Below are 18,055 nucleotides of genomic sequence, written 5' to 3' on the forward strand. Positions count from 1 at the left end.
TTGACTATTATTATTGCATGTCACTTTCGTCAACTAACCAAACTCGAAGTACGAGAATCTTGTAAACATAAGGTATTAAAACAACCATCTAACTATTTGAAATATCCCTAGATGCAAATAACTATGAAATTCATTAACTAGATCCTAAAACCATGTTACGAGATCTTCGGACTACAAAGAGCTATAATATTATACAATATTATATATTATTATTATATTCACATCATAATTAACTATTGTTATTAAAAAAATGTTACAAACTCTTGTATGGTTCTAAAAAAAACGCCATTTTTTATTTTTTTCAAAAATTCACATAATTTCTGGGTCCCAAAACAACCATTTTGAGCCATAGTTTAGAGTGGAGAATTGATTTTTTGTATTTTTTAAATATTTTTTTAGAGGAATAATTTTTCTTATTTTGTATGTATACAAATTGTAAATTTGCTTAATTATTTTTTATATGATTCTACAACCTAAAAAAAGCACTCACCATTTTCTTTAGATCTTTTGTCCCAACCATTCTTTTTGAATAAATGTTACAAACATAACATATGTTTTGTATACGTACAAAAAAAGAAAACTTATTCCTCCAAAAAAATATTTACAAAATACAAAAGATCAATTCTCCAATCTCAACTGTGGCTTCAAATGTTTGTTTAGGGACCTGGAAATTATGTTAATTTTTGTAAAAAAATAAAAAATGGCGTTTTTTTTAGTACCATAAAAGGGTTTATAACATTTTTTTTAAAATAATGGTTGGGACGAAAAATCTGAAAAAAATTGTGAGTGCTTTTTTTAAGTTGTAGAATCATATAAAAAATAATGAAGCAAATTGACGGGGGTCAGGGAAAATGTCCTCTCAGTTGGCATGGAATACTTCATATATAACTGATATAATGTAAAGATAGATGCACTGCTGTAATAATCCATAAAACCAGTGACAGCAAAACCTTCAAAACCGTAAATTTGACTGAAGATATAAATACCAATTATACGTCATGAATTATGGAGTTTCCTCCGTAACGCCGTGTTGTAGTCAACGCGCATAAACGTTATGGAGGTAATGCAGATCTCCAATGTGGAGCCATACAGAACCCCATTTCGAAAACATATTAGTAAGCTTAATGACGAAACGATTGTAGGTAAATTAACTCGCAATAAACTCAAAGATGCATACGTGGAAACGCCCAGTAACAGGCAACCAACAAACATAAGAAAAACGTTCTAGAAGCTTCCAAGCCGATTTATATCAATATAAGAATTACTAATTACAGAAGAGAATTATATACAAAAGCACACATGTAAACCTGCTCTAAAACTACGAATTATCAAATTGTTAAATACCCTAAATCTGTTAAGATAGTTACAACACAAACACCTAAGAATATTCGCAGCAGCGCGATCATAATAATGATAAGCAAATAGCAACTATGTCTCATAAACAGTCGCTATTGTACTCCAGGTGAATAACGACAGTAATCAATTATAATACATATGCAATTTTATATATCTACACTCTATAAAACTAACAAAACGACAAGTAACCGATATGACAATCTTAATATATAGACTTTGTAACGAACAGGATAGTGAGAATATTTAAGAAGTAAACTACGACTGGAATTCAGCGCATTGTGACTCAGAAAATGTACACGGCACTAACGTACACCACGAAACATGGGTCATCTCTAGCGCATACGCACAGCGATTACCATATTTGGAAATAACTGCTAAAATCGGCCCGGGTCCTAACGCCCACAGGGGGGAAGAAGCACGGTAGCCGGGGGGCCAAGGTGGGCTTGCTGCCCCAACACCAAAGCCCACGCCAGATGGAAAATTACAGAGCAACGACCCCACACCTACACCACAGCACCAACACAGCGTCATACCATATGTAAAAGCTTGCAATATAGTAATAGCTAAAGAACTAAGATCACAGGCGTGCATGCGGCGAAGATGTCGTGCCCTAATTCTAATTCCTAGAAAAAGGGGGAAGGTGCGCAAAAGTTGTCAAAAGCTAAAGAAGGGGATCGTTCTGCGCAACGATCAACACCTTGTTCCGGTACAGTCTCGCGGTAAAATCGTTTTGCCTTTTGCATTTAAACTTTTCGTACAACGTTACTCTGCCCAAAAGTCCAGCGAGCTTTCAGCTCCTTTTTGTCATATTAATTTAAGATCTTACATTGAGTAACTCCGTTATTGTGACTCGAAATATTGAACTTATAAAATGAATCCGAGTTAATCAAACTATTAAAATATATCCAAATCAGTCATTTCGTTAACCCCTCTCACCAATCTGCGCTGCAATTCATCATATCCAGATTATTCTCAAAAGGTAAGCCAATCTAAAATTTTTATCTAACAATTTACTCCTTCCTCGGTTCGTTTGATTAGAGCGATAGAATGGCCGTTGTCCGGTATATTTTAATACTTTATCGGTAATTGGTGATCCAATGACGCGAGTCTAACTGTCGCTGTGTGATCGATTCCAGTGTCTAGCAACCGGAAATTTCCATGAGCTACCGTACCGACGTCACAGTACGTCATATACTCCATGACCGAAGCTAGATGCAACCAATTCCAACCCCATGCCGCAACCACAGCACCGGTAATACTTGTGGCCGGTACGGTGATGTGGACAGTTTAGTAAAATTTGTAATTATAATGCAATTGCAATATTTTCGGTTGTGTCTTCTTTATACACTGGTTGTCAAGAAAAAGAACTTTACGATTAGAGCAAAATTGATCTTTATTCCTACCGAGGCGTAATGGATAGCATTTGTGAAAAATGTGAGTTCACTTAAATGTTTACATTCTATACCTTATCAATGTAATATCGACATGTGTATTCCGGTACGTATTTCAGACACTTTTGAACGCTTACCGAACCTTACTTTTGCAGAGTTTCAGATGAATTTTTTGGTCTATAGCTGTGGATGCAAATATCGCTGGTAAGTTGTTTCAGAGTTTTCTAACCTATGGTTGAGGAAGAAAGGAGTTTTTTTTAATCAAATATCTCTGTTTTGAATAGTTTCCGTTCATGATTCACACTACATATGAGCATGAGAATTAGACAAAATATTATGTACAGCACACAGTGTGAATTGATCATTTTTCCATGTATTTGATCAATGAGAACCTCAAATGCCTTCTGAAAGGTAGAACTGAATCGGATAAATGAGTTGCATCTTGAAGTTGGTAACATCAACAAAATGAAGTATTTTTTTGAATCTTAGATCTTAGTTGGAAAGTTGAGGAGTCTTCAGAATTTATTAATTTATGATTCATGGCTGAAATCTAGAAAAGTATATTCATCTTGCAATTATGAACCCTGTGATGTTTCGGTTACCTTTGGGTCTGTTCTCGTAGCTGCGCTCGAGTGAGGGAATGGAGGAAGGAGTTAGAACTGATATAAGTAAAGTTTATGATTGAATGTATAAATGCTTTATTGAAATAGTGATAAATTCAAATTTGTAGTTAAACAAAGTGGATTGTTTGAATATTGAAATTGGAGTTGACTGTTTCTTATTGGAATGATGGAATGGATATTGACCTGTTGGATATAGATTCAAAATATTCTTGATGAGATATGGATTAGACATGTATTTGATGGAAAATAGAATAAAAGTCGCTTGGAAGAAAGAATACGAGTGCAGAAATCGTGTGAGAAAGCAGAATAGTAGGGAATAGAATCAGCGGAGTAAGGGTGGTAATGAGTGTCGTAAGGCTAGATGGAAATAGGAGGACAGGATAAAGACTTTAACGGTACTCTACAGAACATAGAAGAGTTGGCAAGTAGAGGCATTTCATGGTCGGAAAAAATGGGAGGGACGTGTGGCGCTACGCCAGACGTAACAATCATAAAACTCATTTTATTTATAAAATCAACTTTTTGAAACATAATTTGTATTTTATTCTTCATTTGTATTTTCGGTTTTCTTGGCTGGTTCGTATTGTCAGATTAAATTTTTAGGCTAGCTTAATCGATTTACTAGTTAATTAATCTACACATTGACCTCTAGCTAATCAACTAATCGCAAAAAAACTGTCTGAATTGGTTAAGTCAGTCAGAATAATGATACAGCACTATTTCAAATAGCTTCTCTTTATTTCTCACTTCTGCAAACTTTAAGATTTGCGTATTTTGATGTCAAATTTCAGGTAGGAATTTAAAAAAAATCAGTAATAGCCATTTTTTGCAATTGTCACGTTTCATCAATTTAATAGAATATCCAACTCTTAAATTATATGGAATTTACTGCCGTTTTAGCATATGTTTTACATCTTATGTTTTCTGTAACTCCTTTGTCTATCCAATGTTTAGATCATGTATTAAATCTTTTTAAAATACCCGCAAGAAATTATAAAAGTGATAAAATGAATAATTATATTCAAGCTTAGGGGTAAAATGTGAAAAGTTATTCTAAAAATTAATAAGAGTTCAGGGTTAGTGAATGTTTTTCAAATTTTTGAATATCTCATAGGGATGAGTAAGTGATGGAAAACAGTAATAGTATTCCTCCAAACTGAATATCGTTTTATAAACGTCCAATTTCAAAGAATAATATGACGTGGATTTTATTAGGTGTCAATACAATTTTTCCATGCTGCCTTAGGTTTTTTTTCTACCTTGCAAATTAGTTTTTATAATGATCTGCATTACCTAATTTTAATGGCTGTATGCAATGGGCAATACCCGGATAACAACATGCATGGGAATTTTGGAGCAAAAAGACAGCTCTGGTTGCAAAGTATTGCCAGCAATATTAGAACAAGGTGTGTCTTCAATTGCTATCAAAAGCCAAGCAAATCATTCTGTGCAAAAGCTGTCAAAAGCTATCAAAAGAACAAACAATTATTACTGTAAATTTGCTGCACAAAAATTATTCCGCGAAAATTTGAGGTAAAAACTCAACGACAATCTAAGCAAGCATAGCAGACTTTTTGCACAGACATGCTTCGTTATCCAGTGAAGTTTCCATTGATTAGTTTCTGTAAAGTAAACGAATTTTAGCTGGCAGTTTCAGAGTAAGAAATGGTAAAATTGCAGTTGAATATTGCACTGATCTCTCCATTTGCTGTTGGAATTATTTTCAATTAAGTTGGGATAATCAAAATTTCAGAAATTATTTGCAGAGGAATGAACTGAGTAGAGTCGTAATACTCACAAAAAGAAGGTGCAAATACTGCAATTGGTACATGAACTGAAAGTTTTTTGTAGTCATCTAAATACCACAACACGCAAGGATCTACTAGCAATGCTGCTGATGTCAATGACCATTAGAGGGCTATTGTCACGGATATTCACTGACTTTGGTTGATCTCCGAAAAATCGCTCAGGTGCTTCCAAGTTATTTATTATTACTCTTGAATGCAAGTAACTAATATCCTTTCTCTTTGTTCAATAGTTTCAAGATGCATTCAGATGTGATTTCTAACCATGACTTCCAAGCGTAACTTTAGTATTGTTCCATTTGAATCGTACGTGTGCAAATAGTTACAGTCTGTTCAAATCTCCTGCAATCATTATTTCGCATTCAGAAAAAACGATGAAGAAAACTTCCCTATTCTTATTTATCAAAATCGAAATAAACTTTAAGCCAAATTTTTTACCCCATGGACGAATTGATTTTTCGATTTCAATGTATTTATCTTATTTTAATATAATTTAGTTTACAGAAATACTACTGCTAAAAGAATGGCACAAGCGTTTTATTACAATGTTTTCATCAGTACATTTTGATATTATTAACTCTTCAGAGTTCTGCTTACATATAAGGTTTGATCAAATATTAACCCTTCAATTACATTATCTTTGGTATTCTTAGGTATATACGCAGATAAGAATTTACATCATGAAACTTTTACGGTTTATAACTTCACATTCATTAGAACGATATCGACTTCTTTTTTTTTTTTAATTATTTGAATTCAAAAGGGTAAGAAATCTCGTGGAATGTTGCATAGCACTGAAAAATATCATTTTATCGGTGAAAACTGCCTTAGAATTAATCCCTTTTTTAAAAAAATCACTTTATTTTCAATTAGACTGGTATGAATTTGCACCTGTACGTGATTAAGGTTTAAAAATAGAAATGCACATGAGCAGTTATATTCATGATCACCCTTTGGTTCTCAGAGTCATTGGTGTGGTATGTGCCAACTTTATAATTTACAAATATTATACTCTATTTTAATACATCATTGCGTATTTTTTGAAACTGTTGGGTATGAAGTCATCGTTATGTTTTGAAGGAACAGACAATTTATTTATTGTTACACATAAAAAACACCCAAAGGATCCCTGGGGAATGATGGTTTTACTGATAATTTTCATGGAGTTAGTGCGTAATAATTTCACCAGAGATTAAGCTAGACAGTGATTCATTTTAATTGAAAATATATAGTTGGCACTTGGTAGAAAAATAACTCTCTCATTAGTTACACTCACAAAACATAACTTTGGTGACAAGTCATAACCAATAAACATGATGTATTAACAATCAGTCGTATTGACACTATGGATTAAGATGGTATTGTTCTGGAATACATAATCAGCCCATGTTACCTATTGCACCAGTACTGACTCATTTTCATGCTTTTAGAAGAATAATACATAAGTCCGATGACAAGATACCGTTCTTATATTGTCAGGCATCAACAGCATTTTATTTTATTTTTTATGTTTCATACGAAAGTCGTACATGACGTCGGTTCCAGAAAATGTTTCAGATTTTGATATTTGAAAATATGAAGTACTATTTTGGCGTATATAGCGTAGGGTGGCTTAATTATAACAGGCAAGAGGAATAAAATGCAGGCGTCAAGCAAAAACAAATGATTTTCAACAGGATTCGAAAAAATCTATTTTCTACGACCATTTCAAAATATTCTTCGTTAACGTATTCTAGAGAAAATACCTTAGAACTCACATCAATTATTGGCAAATAACCATATTACAGTCAAAATGATAATTTCTGGAGGCTTAGTGACATAATTTATCATTATTCACTATATAAGATAATCACTTACAACCAATTTGGAATTTTTTTTGTACAGGTAGAATGGAGATTGGTCACGTAGAAATGGTGGCTAAATTTGAGGATCCAACAATAATAATTCAGAACGCGACTGATGTCGTAGGACACAACAGTAATCAAGGTGGCAAATACTTTGTTGTAACTGAGGTTTCAGAAAATCCTGAAAAACTAGCAGTTAGTGCTGGGATGGAGGTACTTGACGCTACCGCTGTAATTGATCAACGTAAATCATGGGGTGAAATCTGTAGGATATGCGCTAATACCAATGATTATTTGATCCCAATTTTTGAAGGCGAAGGCCTTGAACAGGACCTTCACAATAAGATACACCGATATTTGCCAATTCAGGTAAATTGAACATCATCCACATTCGTTAATACTTCCTATAATAATCGTTGAGTAATGATCATGTAATATCATTTTCATGTTCGATGTTCGCTAATAGTACTAGAGCCCATGACTAACATTTTTGTCTCATTGCACCACACGTAAAACCATGTAGAATCAATAGTTTAGATGAATCTGAGCCCAAAATTACCTTTTCTGAAATTTTGCGTTTTGCATCTGACTTGAGCGCATTTTAAAAAATGTCATGAATAAGTAAATTTGGTTTAATTGATACAAAATAATCAATTTTCCGATAAGACTATTTGCCATACATTTTGGGAGCATTTAAAAAATGTAATAAATTTTTACCAGTCGATATTATTGCAAAATGTGTGAAAACTATTCAACATGATAAAATAAGTTGCCCCGATGCAGAATAAACCGATATAAAACAATTTGAGTCTGGCCCTATTAGACAATTTTTACGATGGTAAAAAAAAAAAATCTTATCTATCCATATTAACATCTCCGCAATAAGTTGCACCTCTCAAATTCTTAGATGTTGATTAAAGAAAAGGTTACCCGAAACCATCGAACTGAAATTGAAGGACTTTTGAAATAAATATTACAAAATAAAACAGGGGTGAAGGGTGAGTAAAACATGTTTATTGAAAATAACAGTTTCGTGACTGCTTTTAGTCACTGTCAGACTCATTTTCATTGTTGCAATCATCAATACGTCCCAAAATATTTTTATCGCTTTTAACATTATAGGCAAGATTCTAAATGATTGAAAACAGTATTTTGGAAATCTCGCTAGCTATACAAAAGATTTAAAACAAATTTGAAGTTAATTGCAATGATATGAGTCGGCTAAATTTTCTGACATTTTTAGAAATGTGCTCAAGGCAGATGCAATGTTTGAAAACAGTATTTATAGTAATAAAATAACAAACCCTATGTACACCTGGGGACAATAAATCTGAGACGACTAATTTTTTATACTAGACATATTGGCAACACAGAGAAACCTACAGCACCACAGTCGGCCGAGTGCGAAACAAACTCAATCTCAATAAACGTAACATAACCCATGACCTAAGGATCTAACCTCAGAATACCACGGGGATAAAGACGTGTTAGATTGACTCATATTCTATTCTAATATGGCTGACTGTGGCGCTGTAGGTTTCTCTGTGTTACCAACATAACTGTCCTGTGTAAAAAATGTGCCGTCTCAGATTCATTGTCTCCAGGTGTACATCTTCAATGTCAGACATATCGTCATATGATCTGGCTTTTTTTTTACATAGCAGAAATCGTCCCTGTGACCTTGCAAGATTTTTGAAGGTTACTACCCCCCAAGTGGGGTCTAGGGTCAACTAAACTATTGATTGTTTATAATTTTGTTCTTGGTGCAATGAGACATGGTTTTGGTCCTGGGCTCTTGCACTATAAAACTGTGTCACAGAATGGTACTATGAAATTGTGGATTCTAGGTGTCTGAAGAAGACAATCTGCCTCTACGTCTATGTTACCATTGTGCCGGTATACTTCTGGCATGGCATGAATTAGTCGAGGATTGTTTGGAAGCTGAACGGACTCTTCTGCAAATGGAAAGTGAATTGAAACAAAAAAATCAGGTTAGTAGGTTTTGTTAAGGCGTCTGGCCACCCTGGCGGACTAAAAAATGCACTTTTTTTTTTAATTCATAAATTCAAAACTATGGGCCGGAATATTTTTATCTTTCAACTTAATATCATAAAGGGTTTCAAAAATAACATTGTGAATTTTTATTTGCAAATATTAAAAAAATGGCGCCGTGATGTTGGTTGTCGCGGAGGTCCTCCACACGATACGCGTGGTCCTTGTCCCACCTGGTACTCGGTTATGGTACATCTGAGAAAAAAAACAAAAAATTTAAGTCATTCTTAAGTAGTGTGACTACAATGTAGCGTAGCCTTTTTTTTTGGACCATTAGCAAAATTATGGTGAGCCGAAAAAAAAAATTTTCAAAAAAAATCCTACGTAACATTGTAGATAATGTATCTAAGAATATTCAGTTAAAATTTGAAAGCAATCGGACGGATAGTTTCCAAGATCTCGAAGGCCCCAGGTCAAAAAATGTAGTTTCGAGATAATCACCAAAGAAAGTAACCGTGCAGTTATTCAGCTGACGGCGCGATTTTGGTGAGTCCTACCTTCAATCAGCGATCCCTGGACCATAGACGACTCCCTCGGCAGCTGATCAAGAGTCTTGGGCCCTTTTTTGACTATCCCTTCGTGCTATTCTTGCTTCCTTAGAATCATTTTGAGCGCGAATGTCTGCTGTAGCGCAGCGCTCATCGTCTACTGTAGTGCAATAACTGTAGCTGCGATCTCGGACGGTTAGGTTTAGAACATTCATTATCGGAAGAATACTCTTATACCCATCGTTGAAAGTACTGGTAGCAATGTACGTGGCAATTTGGACGATATTTGCACTGCTGGAATTCGTTTTTGGAGCCATTGACCAGATGACGGAGTTGACGCTTTTATTATTATTCTGCGTGAAGCCTCCTTCGCACCGTTCTAACAAATCATCTGCAGTGAGGTCCTCATAAATAGGTCGAATGGTATCTTGGACTATTTGAGCTAGTGCATTCTTATGCTCATATTCGTCTAAAGTACCCATCAATTCCCGGAGGACAATTGTCATGCTGCAAATTTTCATTGGTCGAGATTTTATGCATGAATGTCGCCCGAATCGTATTCTTCATTTCGTCTTTCGAATGGGAGAATCTTCGAATAGCGAGACCGTAATATACTGTTGGCTCGTTGATTAACTTGTCAGTTAGCTTTCATTTGCCACCAAGACCGCTTTTTTCTTTTTTACTTTACGAAGGCGTGTGTCAATTCTTTTCTGCACATGACCTATGCATTCTTTTTTCATCACTTTTTCTTTGTATGGATTGGCATTAACGATTCCTTTATACGTTTTTGAATCTCCGTCGCTATTTCTCCATCGACCTCGAAAATATTTCCACTATGCTGGCGACTTCCATTTTTCCAGCGGACCCTTCATGATTGGCGACACATTCTTCATTATGATCTTCTTTCCACAGCTCGAATTCAATGGTGCCAAGATTTTTACTCCAATACTCACAAGCTTTGCAGTAAGAAGATTGAATTATTACATCGATCACTTTCCCTGAGTAGTATCCAATAATCATCGATACGCCATAGTGCGAAGAGAAACCACGCTTGCACCGAGTTCCATCGCCAGAAACAGTCAACCCTGGACCTTTTTCCATCTCTGCTGTTAATTTTTGTTTTTCTCTCACAGCATTTTCCATCGATATTTTGCACACATTTTCTGCAGCGGTGAGAATTTGTTTGACAACGGTGTCGCAAACCGAGTGATATACGGCTTTCAGTAAATCCATGATGCCACAAAATTTATTGATTCCTTTCTGACCAATTTGCAATAATCTAAACGCGAATACGATTCGTCAATTTATGTCGTACGCCCTGTCATTAATGAGAGGACTTGAATTGACTATGGTTGGTTCACACAAGTCACACGACACCACTAACTTGAAACCGAGTCCACGAATACTCATTTCCGAAAACGTTATGTCACCGTCGCACTTTTTGCACTTCACAATGTTACTAAGTGCAGAAAAAACGGTCACAAATTTGATGATACGGTATCAGAAATTCCCACTAACCAGTACGTCGGTTTCTTCATCGGACTTTAATTTTTTTCCCAATTGACTCGTACTCGCCTTTTCCGGCTCGATTTCGTATTGATTAGCCGGGCGGTGATGACTTTTAACACTGCTCGATCGACTTCTTCGACTCCTCGAACCCTTTTCGTCCACATAATGTCGAGATGCTTGGTTTTCTTACATTTTTAGTTATATTTTTGTTAGAATATTTTGACGTGCTTCTGCGTTCAACGTCGAATACTAATTGACGCTAGTGAAACTAGAAATACTGGACTTAAATTCCGAAAAGTGTTCTTACACTACTTCAGGTAACACAATAAATCACAATAAACACAATGATTCATCACATAAAAGGACACGATACGACAGCTGCATGAGCTGTTTGACCGCCCGCAGTGGCTCAACCTTCTAACCTCAACCAATTAAAAAAAAAATTCCAGAGTGGCTAGACGCCTTAAGAGTGAACCACTGTGGCCGCTATCTTTGTAGTCGACGGCAGAGTTGACTGGTGGTCAACATAGGAACTTCGTCGGTCAGGAGCGTCCATATATGCAAATTTTTTCATTTATGGTGTCTGGGGTCCCAAATTGCTGAAATTTTTTTGACAAGAACATGTACAGAACATTAATTCTTTGGTATCAAAGACTGATTTATTTGTAACGATGTAGTTTTATTTCTGTATTGTATTCCGGAACAGAAACCTATTTCACGTCTAATCAGAGCATGTAATAGTATGATCAATTCCAAATAATAAATCAATTACAAACTTGTTAATCATCCATAGTAATATTTGCTTACGCAGAGATGTCATTATTTGATATAATAACGTAGCTTTAGAATGGTCTTTAAAAAGAATAGGATTACCCAATAGATCAGTCAATATTTTGAAATACAACACAAGTACGCATTTATGTTACTATCGACGTATACAGGATAATTACTTGTCAACTTTTTTATTCCACTTCCTATCAGTTACAAAAATTTGCAAAAAATGTTTTCAGAAATAGTTCAACAAAAAAATCATATATAATTAGAGTGGTCTTTAAAAAGTTTATCTGGAAATGATCCCCAGATCGGCTGCAAAAAAAATTGGAAAATTTTTTCGAACATTGGAGATAAACTAAAATATTCTGCGATGATGATCGATCGCTAACTTCAAGTAATGAATGATGAGTGTAGATTGGGAATAACGACTGATCGATTTGTAATTAAATTATAAATGATTCAACTTTTTATTTTATCTTCAATATTCAAAGAATATTTCTGCCAAAGTTTGAATTGTTTCAGGAGTGTCAACGTACAAAGCTATGATATTTTCCTCATTTCCCCACTACGATGGAAATACTGTTTAAACTGCTGATGTAATAATTCATTATTTGCATAGATTTTTCATCGTCAGTGATTATTAGCGGTTCCTGCTCAAATTCGAAACTCAAAATGAATTTATGCTCACAGGCATCCTTTCTAGTTCAACTAGCTTGCTGACATTTAAAAAAAAAAATTTTAATTATTTTCAACCGATCCAGGTGCAAGCTGGTTCAGATACAAAATTGAACCTTTTAAGGATCACTCTAATGATTATATTAAACAATGTTACATGCGTTGCTTCGTGTACTGTCAAGCTGATGGCCCTCTCAAAGTCAAGCGTGTGTACCCGACGCATCAATCAACCTTTAGCGTCAGAGTTCCTGTGAAATAAGAGACGATTATTTCGAAAATTGCTTTCCAATATCTCGTATGAGTTGTAATTTGAGAAAATGAGATTCAGAAAATCATGTGCAAGTTACGTAGTATGTCGAGCTATGTCTACTTATCATCCAGAATGATCACGACGATCCATATACTGACTCCATATCATCTTCGTCATATTTCCATACGTGCAGAGTATCACCTTCAGGGTTTTAGTCTTTCCACATCACACCATTTTCGAGGTGTTACCGTATACATTCTGGACTTCTTCAAAATTGTCTTGCAGTATTTGCTTCGTACAATTTTGTACATTTTCAAGCTATCAAGCGAATAAGCTGCAAGGTACCTCATCTAAAAAATTAAAAACAAATCTTCATTTCGCTTCCGAGGAAGCAGGGCTGTTATGCGCTATAGTGTAATATTACGTAGTGCATAAAATTTTTTAGTCAAAACATATGATGTATGCAAATAAACTGTAAGCTAAGCTGTTTTGGTTTTATAGTGTTACTTCAATTCTTATCATAATTAGAATGGTTAAAAAAATTGCTTGTAGTTGAAATTCGGTAGTTGGATTCTTTTCCATCGCAGTACTCAACTTTGAGTACGACTATGGTGTGTTGAATTGTATAACAGCCCTAGCGCTGTAAGAATTTCCGCTTCGGCAATAAATACGCTTCTCTTCTTTGAACTATCTGACAATAACATTGTAGCTTTCGACAGTGTTACTGATTGTACAGCAAACTCTCGGCATGTCATCTAAGTTGTGTAATCGCTTTAAAGATCTTGTCATACGATCCTAGCACAATCCCAACCGGCATAATTTTTTCTGGCTACTTTCGGAATACTACTTTACAATTAATGTTGATTAGATTATCTGTATTTCTAAAATCAAATGTTCTGATTAGATTTATAAACTGTTAAAGTTTCTTGTTTTCTTTATTTTCTTCTTTTTATTTCAGGATAAATATATATTTTACTATTACAATTACGAAGATAATTAATAGACTGGTTAGTGACTATTCCACTCAGTGTTGCCAGTCCAAAATTTTATTTCGTATTGGACGGTGGCGAGAAAACGTACTAAAACGCAACGAACGAGAAGAGAGGGAAAGATGCACGAAATGTTTACGTATATATAGTTGTGAGTCGATAAGTTATCGGTAAACTTCATTTTTATCCACTCCCCCGAAGTATTAAATTGTTTTTGTAGCGATTGGTCTTATTTTTTGATGTTTATTTCTCTGACGGTGTTGCCAGACGGACACGGTCATCACCCCCTAAACCCTAAACGTCTCTCGGTCACCCCTGAAAATCCTTCAAATACCACCCATTCTGCAAATCAAATAAAAAATACTTGAATACAATTTTTCACAACGCAGTGTTGATATATCAAACAGCCCTGATATAATATATAACACTATGCGCGGATTGAAATAGCTTACAAAAAATAAAACCGGGTCATCGAAATTAAACCTTCGTTTGATCTGTTCCGCGAGCATCACATAAAACCCCAAAGGATGCACTCTGAAGTTGTGCAACTCGTTTCGATCGATATTTTCGTTTGACATTAATATTTCAGCTTTTGCTCCGAAATATATTTTCTCCAATGCAATGAAATTTCGTGGATCAGTGACTTCAATGTTTTTAATCGGAACACGATCCAGATATTACTTTTTCACGTAATTCCTCAAAATGTTTCGGAACAAATCGGAAACTCTTTTCAAAAGAAGATGTAGTTGCGGTTTCTCCGCTTGAAACTCTCGATTCAATCGATTTACACTTTCGAGAATGTAAGAGAGAAAAGTATAATATACTTTGAAAATGGGATTTTTTAATTGATTCAAAATCGCTTGCGTTGCAGGCAAGTCATCTTCGAAGCACTAGTGCGTGAAAAAAAGGATCAAAGCTTCCCAATTCTGTAACACCCGATCAACAGCAGCCTAGATTGAGGAAAAAAATGCCAAGTTTGAGGTTGAAAAAGTACAGAAGTAAACAAATAAGCAGTCGAGACAATGCAAAATTACATGCACACTCCTGAACACAACCGATGTAACGCACTTACTTGAAGAGACAACCACCGCGTTGCACTCGGGTGCAACAGTTTGCGAGGTTTCAGTTCTACGAATATCTGAAACTCTTGTAATCTTCCAGATCGATTGCTGCAGTGCGAGAAGTAAGAATAGACTGCTCGTATCAAATCTTCCAAACTTCTTGGCAACTTTTTAGCTGCAGCTGAAGAGCCCAGATGAAATGAATGACAAACGCATCCAAGGACGAACAGATGTGGTATTATTGCTTTGAAGCGGGCTTGTACTCCGTTGATATTTCCCATCATTACAGATGCGTTGTCAGCCGCCAAACCGATCATATGTGTCACCGGAATGTTCTTCTCTTTGAAAAAATTGCAGATTGCGGTAAAGATATCATTCGCAGTGCAGGATTGTACTTTTATCAGCCCCAAAAATCTATCCTTGCATTCGTCATTATCGTAAAATCTCACTACGATAGCAAGTGATTTTTCTGTGTTGATATCGGTAGTTTCGTCGATAATTATCGAAAAAACACAATTTTTTAACTTTTCCGAAATGACTGATATCTGTTCCTTGGCGATCACGTCTTTTGTTAAGTTCGTAGCTTTTGTTCGGCAGCATTTTATCGCTTTTGCTATTTTCGAATCCGGGCATACAGACGCAACCAGCTTCGGCATTATGATCATATATATGATATATATCAGCTATAATGATCCATTAAGAGGAACGGCAAATTGTGTTCGTGCAAAAACATCGTGAGCTTCAATTCAGCCGATTTAACCAGTTTCTCCTGTTGTTTTTTTTCGTCGTTAAAATGCTCACTAATCTTGACCGTCCTCTCAGCTTTTCTCATATTTTCTATATGAAAATCAGTAACCTCGTGTCGTTTTAAGTGAGTGAACCCACCATTAATCGTTTTGAGACACGCCGTGCAGAACGATTTGTCCGACTTTTTTTCCAACCATGGAAAACCGTGTTGCCAGCTGTCCTTGAATCTTTGTTGGTACGATTTACGTCTTTTCTTGGAGGGTTCTTTGACATAATGATCTGATGCATAGGAATCTTCAGCTAGACCAGTTGTAGTGTCAGTATCAGTTGTCGTACTTTCTGAACAATCAGAATTCTTTTCGGCATCGGCATACCTGCTAAAATCATCATCGATAAGTTTTGGATCGAAACAGCAGTATTTTTGTAGTGCGAATAGGACACATTTTTGTAAGCGAATAAGACACACAAAACGGTCATAATGGATTAAGCAAAATTTTCATGATACTTTTTATTTTATGATGACAATATATTTCTATAGAAAAAAATCAAGTCATACATACTTATTTACTGGCACAACAGACAGCTGATTAATTGACGATATCGGAGGATTCGAAGGACTAGCTTTCTCAATATCCGATGAATCAACATCGTCTATCTTTCGTCGAGGAACGAGGAATCTGGGAAAAATGTTGACGGGTATTTTTTTTATAAAAACGAGCAGAAAATCAAGTCAAATATTCTATATACTATTGAAAAATGTTACTTACCGTCTCATCTTTGGACATTCGTTTAATACCGACTCGGATGAGACTTTGTTTCCGCACTCGCTACCCTCACAGTCACAGTCCTCACACTTTGACCAAAGTCATATCGAAGATCTTGATATTAGTTCTAGCATTCGCAAAAACACAACAAAGAATAAAAGTCAATTATCACTTTGTCGTTCGTTTGTCGTTTGTCGTCGGCGGCTCGGCGGTAAAGCCCCGAGTTCACTCCTCACACTTTGACCAAAGTCATATCGAAGATCTCGATATTAGTTCTAGCATTCGTAAAAACACAACAAAGAATAAAAGTCAATTGTCACTTTGTCGTTCGTTTGTCGTTTGTCGTCGGCGGCTCGGCGGTAAAGCCCCGAGTTCACTCCTCACACTTTGACCATCTCGAATAATCTCAATGCGCCGATCGCGAAAATCTCGACATTAGTTGATTAGTTTTAATTTTGAAATGGTTTTAATATTCAGGAAAACACACCAAAGAATAAGTCACTTGTGTCAATTCGTCGTTCGTTTGTCGTTTGTCGTCCGCGCCGTCGGCGGCTCGGCTCGGCGCACTCACTGTTTACGAGCGAGGATTGGTCAATCGTTGCTAAAGAAGCGCACATGTGCCTGCACGGCAGAAAAAGTAAGCTCAAGATGAATTTTGCCATCAGCGCCATCTACTGACGCGATCTACTTTTTCAAACGTAATAGATCGACTATCGGCGTACTAGCGTACTAAATCCTATTCAAAGGTAATAGATCTGTTACAATTGTAATAGAGTGGCAACACTGATTCGACTACGCGACTCAATCGTCGCCTAACGACGGCCATTAACTACCGTACGCTTTACACTTTTCCGCCGCGGCCATTAACTGCCGTACGCATTTCACTCGACTACGTCTCTACTCTCTTCCGCTATCTGTTCGCAACTGCCCAACCGCTTCTCATCATGGCAGCGCCCGCTCCACACTTGCTTCCCTATCAACGTCGCATTCGCTCGACGCGCCATCTATATATGTATATACATTGGGGTGCTTTTTTTTTGGACTATTTTTTTTTTTTTCGGTCCCATCGTGAAATTTTGTTGGAAATACAACAAAAAAAATTCCCTGAAAGATTAAGCCCTTAATATTAATATTAAGTGCTCGCCCAAGGCATGTAAAGATTTCCCGCTTAAAATACACGTCAACTTTAATTTTTTTCTTTAAAACATCTACAGTTCAGAGGCATTCTATGGTGTAGTCTAGGACGTCGGTAGGTTTTCTTCGGAATGAAATGCTCTACAAAAGTGCTCATTGCGGTGAAGTCGTACGGGCCACCCAAACCCAATTTTTTCATGAAATTCTTGTTTTTTTGCCCCTATCTCGTAAATGACAAGAGCTACAAAAAAAGAAATGTTCAATAAATTTGTACATTACATTATTTGTACATCATTACAATTACAAGAGCTACAAAACAAAAAAATATTCGACAATCAATAATTCGACAATTTAACTCAATAATTCATGAGAATTCCATACTTCCTCACCTTAAAAGCCCAATATCTCAATAAATACTGATGTTAGCAATTTGGTTTTCTGAAAGTTTTTTGTAGAAAATTAAATTTCCTACAAATTTGTTGAAAATTTTTTTTGTGTAGCTCTTGTTATTTACGAGATACGGGTAAAAAGACAAGAATTTCATGAAAAAATTGCGTTTGGGTGGCCCGTACGACTTCGCCCGTGTGAGTTAC

The 18,055-nt window shown here is 35.8% G+C and overlaps 1 protein-coding gene across 3 annotated transcripts in view; it reads left to right on the forward strand.

The window, feature by feature from the left end:
- The first annotated feature begins 2,595 nt into the window (after positions 1 to 2,595).
- LOC107228051 (zinc finger protein with KRAB and SCAN domains 8-like) overlaps positions 2,596 to 18,055 on the forward strand; it is a 490,765-nt gene continuing 475,305 nt past the window's right edge. Inside the window, exons 1-5 of one of the 3 annotated variants that reach the window (XM_046735782.1) lie at positions 2,596 to 2,790; positions 2,903 to 2,951; positions 5,124 to 5,340; positions 7,060 to 7,388; positions 8,867 to 9,010. In XM_046735782.1, the coding sequence (XP_046591738.1) occupies positions 7,065 to 7,388; positions 8,867 to 9,010 (468 nt within the window). In that variant the 5' untranslated portion in view covers positions 2,596 to 2,790; positions 2,903 to 2,951; positions 5,124 to 5,340; positions 7,060 to 7,064. Of the gene's footprint in view, positions 2,791 to 2,902; positions 2,952 to 3,314; positions 3,416 to 5,123; positions 5,341 to 7,059; positions 7,389 to 8,866; positions 9,011 to 18,055 lie in introns of those variants that run through there. The other 2 variants (XM_046735783.1, XM_046735784.1) reach the window with 2 other exon arrangements.

This window comes from Neodiprion lecontei, chromosome 3 (assembly GCF_021901455.1).
Source record: "Neodiprion lecontei isolate iyNeoLeco1 chromosome 3, iyNeoLeco1.1, whole genome shotgun sequence".
In the NCBI taxonomy this organism is placed as follows: domain Eukaryota; kingdom Metazoa; phylum Arthropoda; class Insecta; order Hymenoptera; family Diprionidae; genus Neodiprion; species Neodiprion lecontei.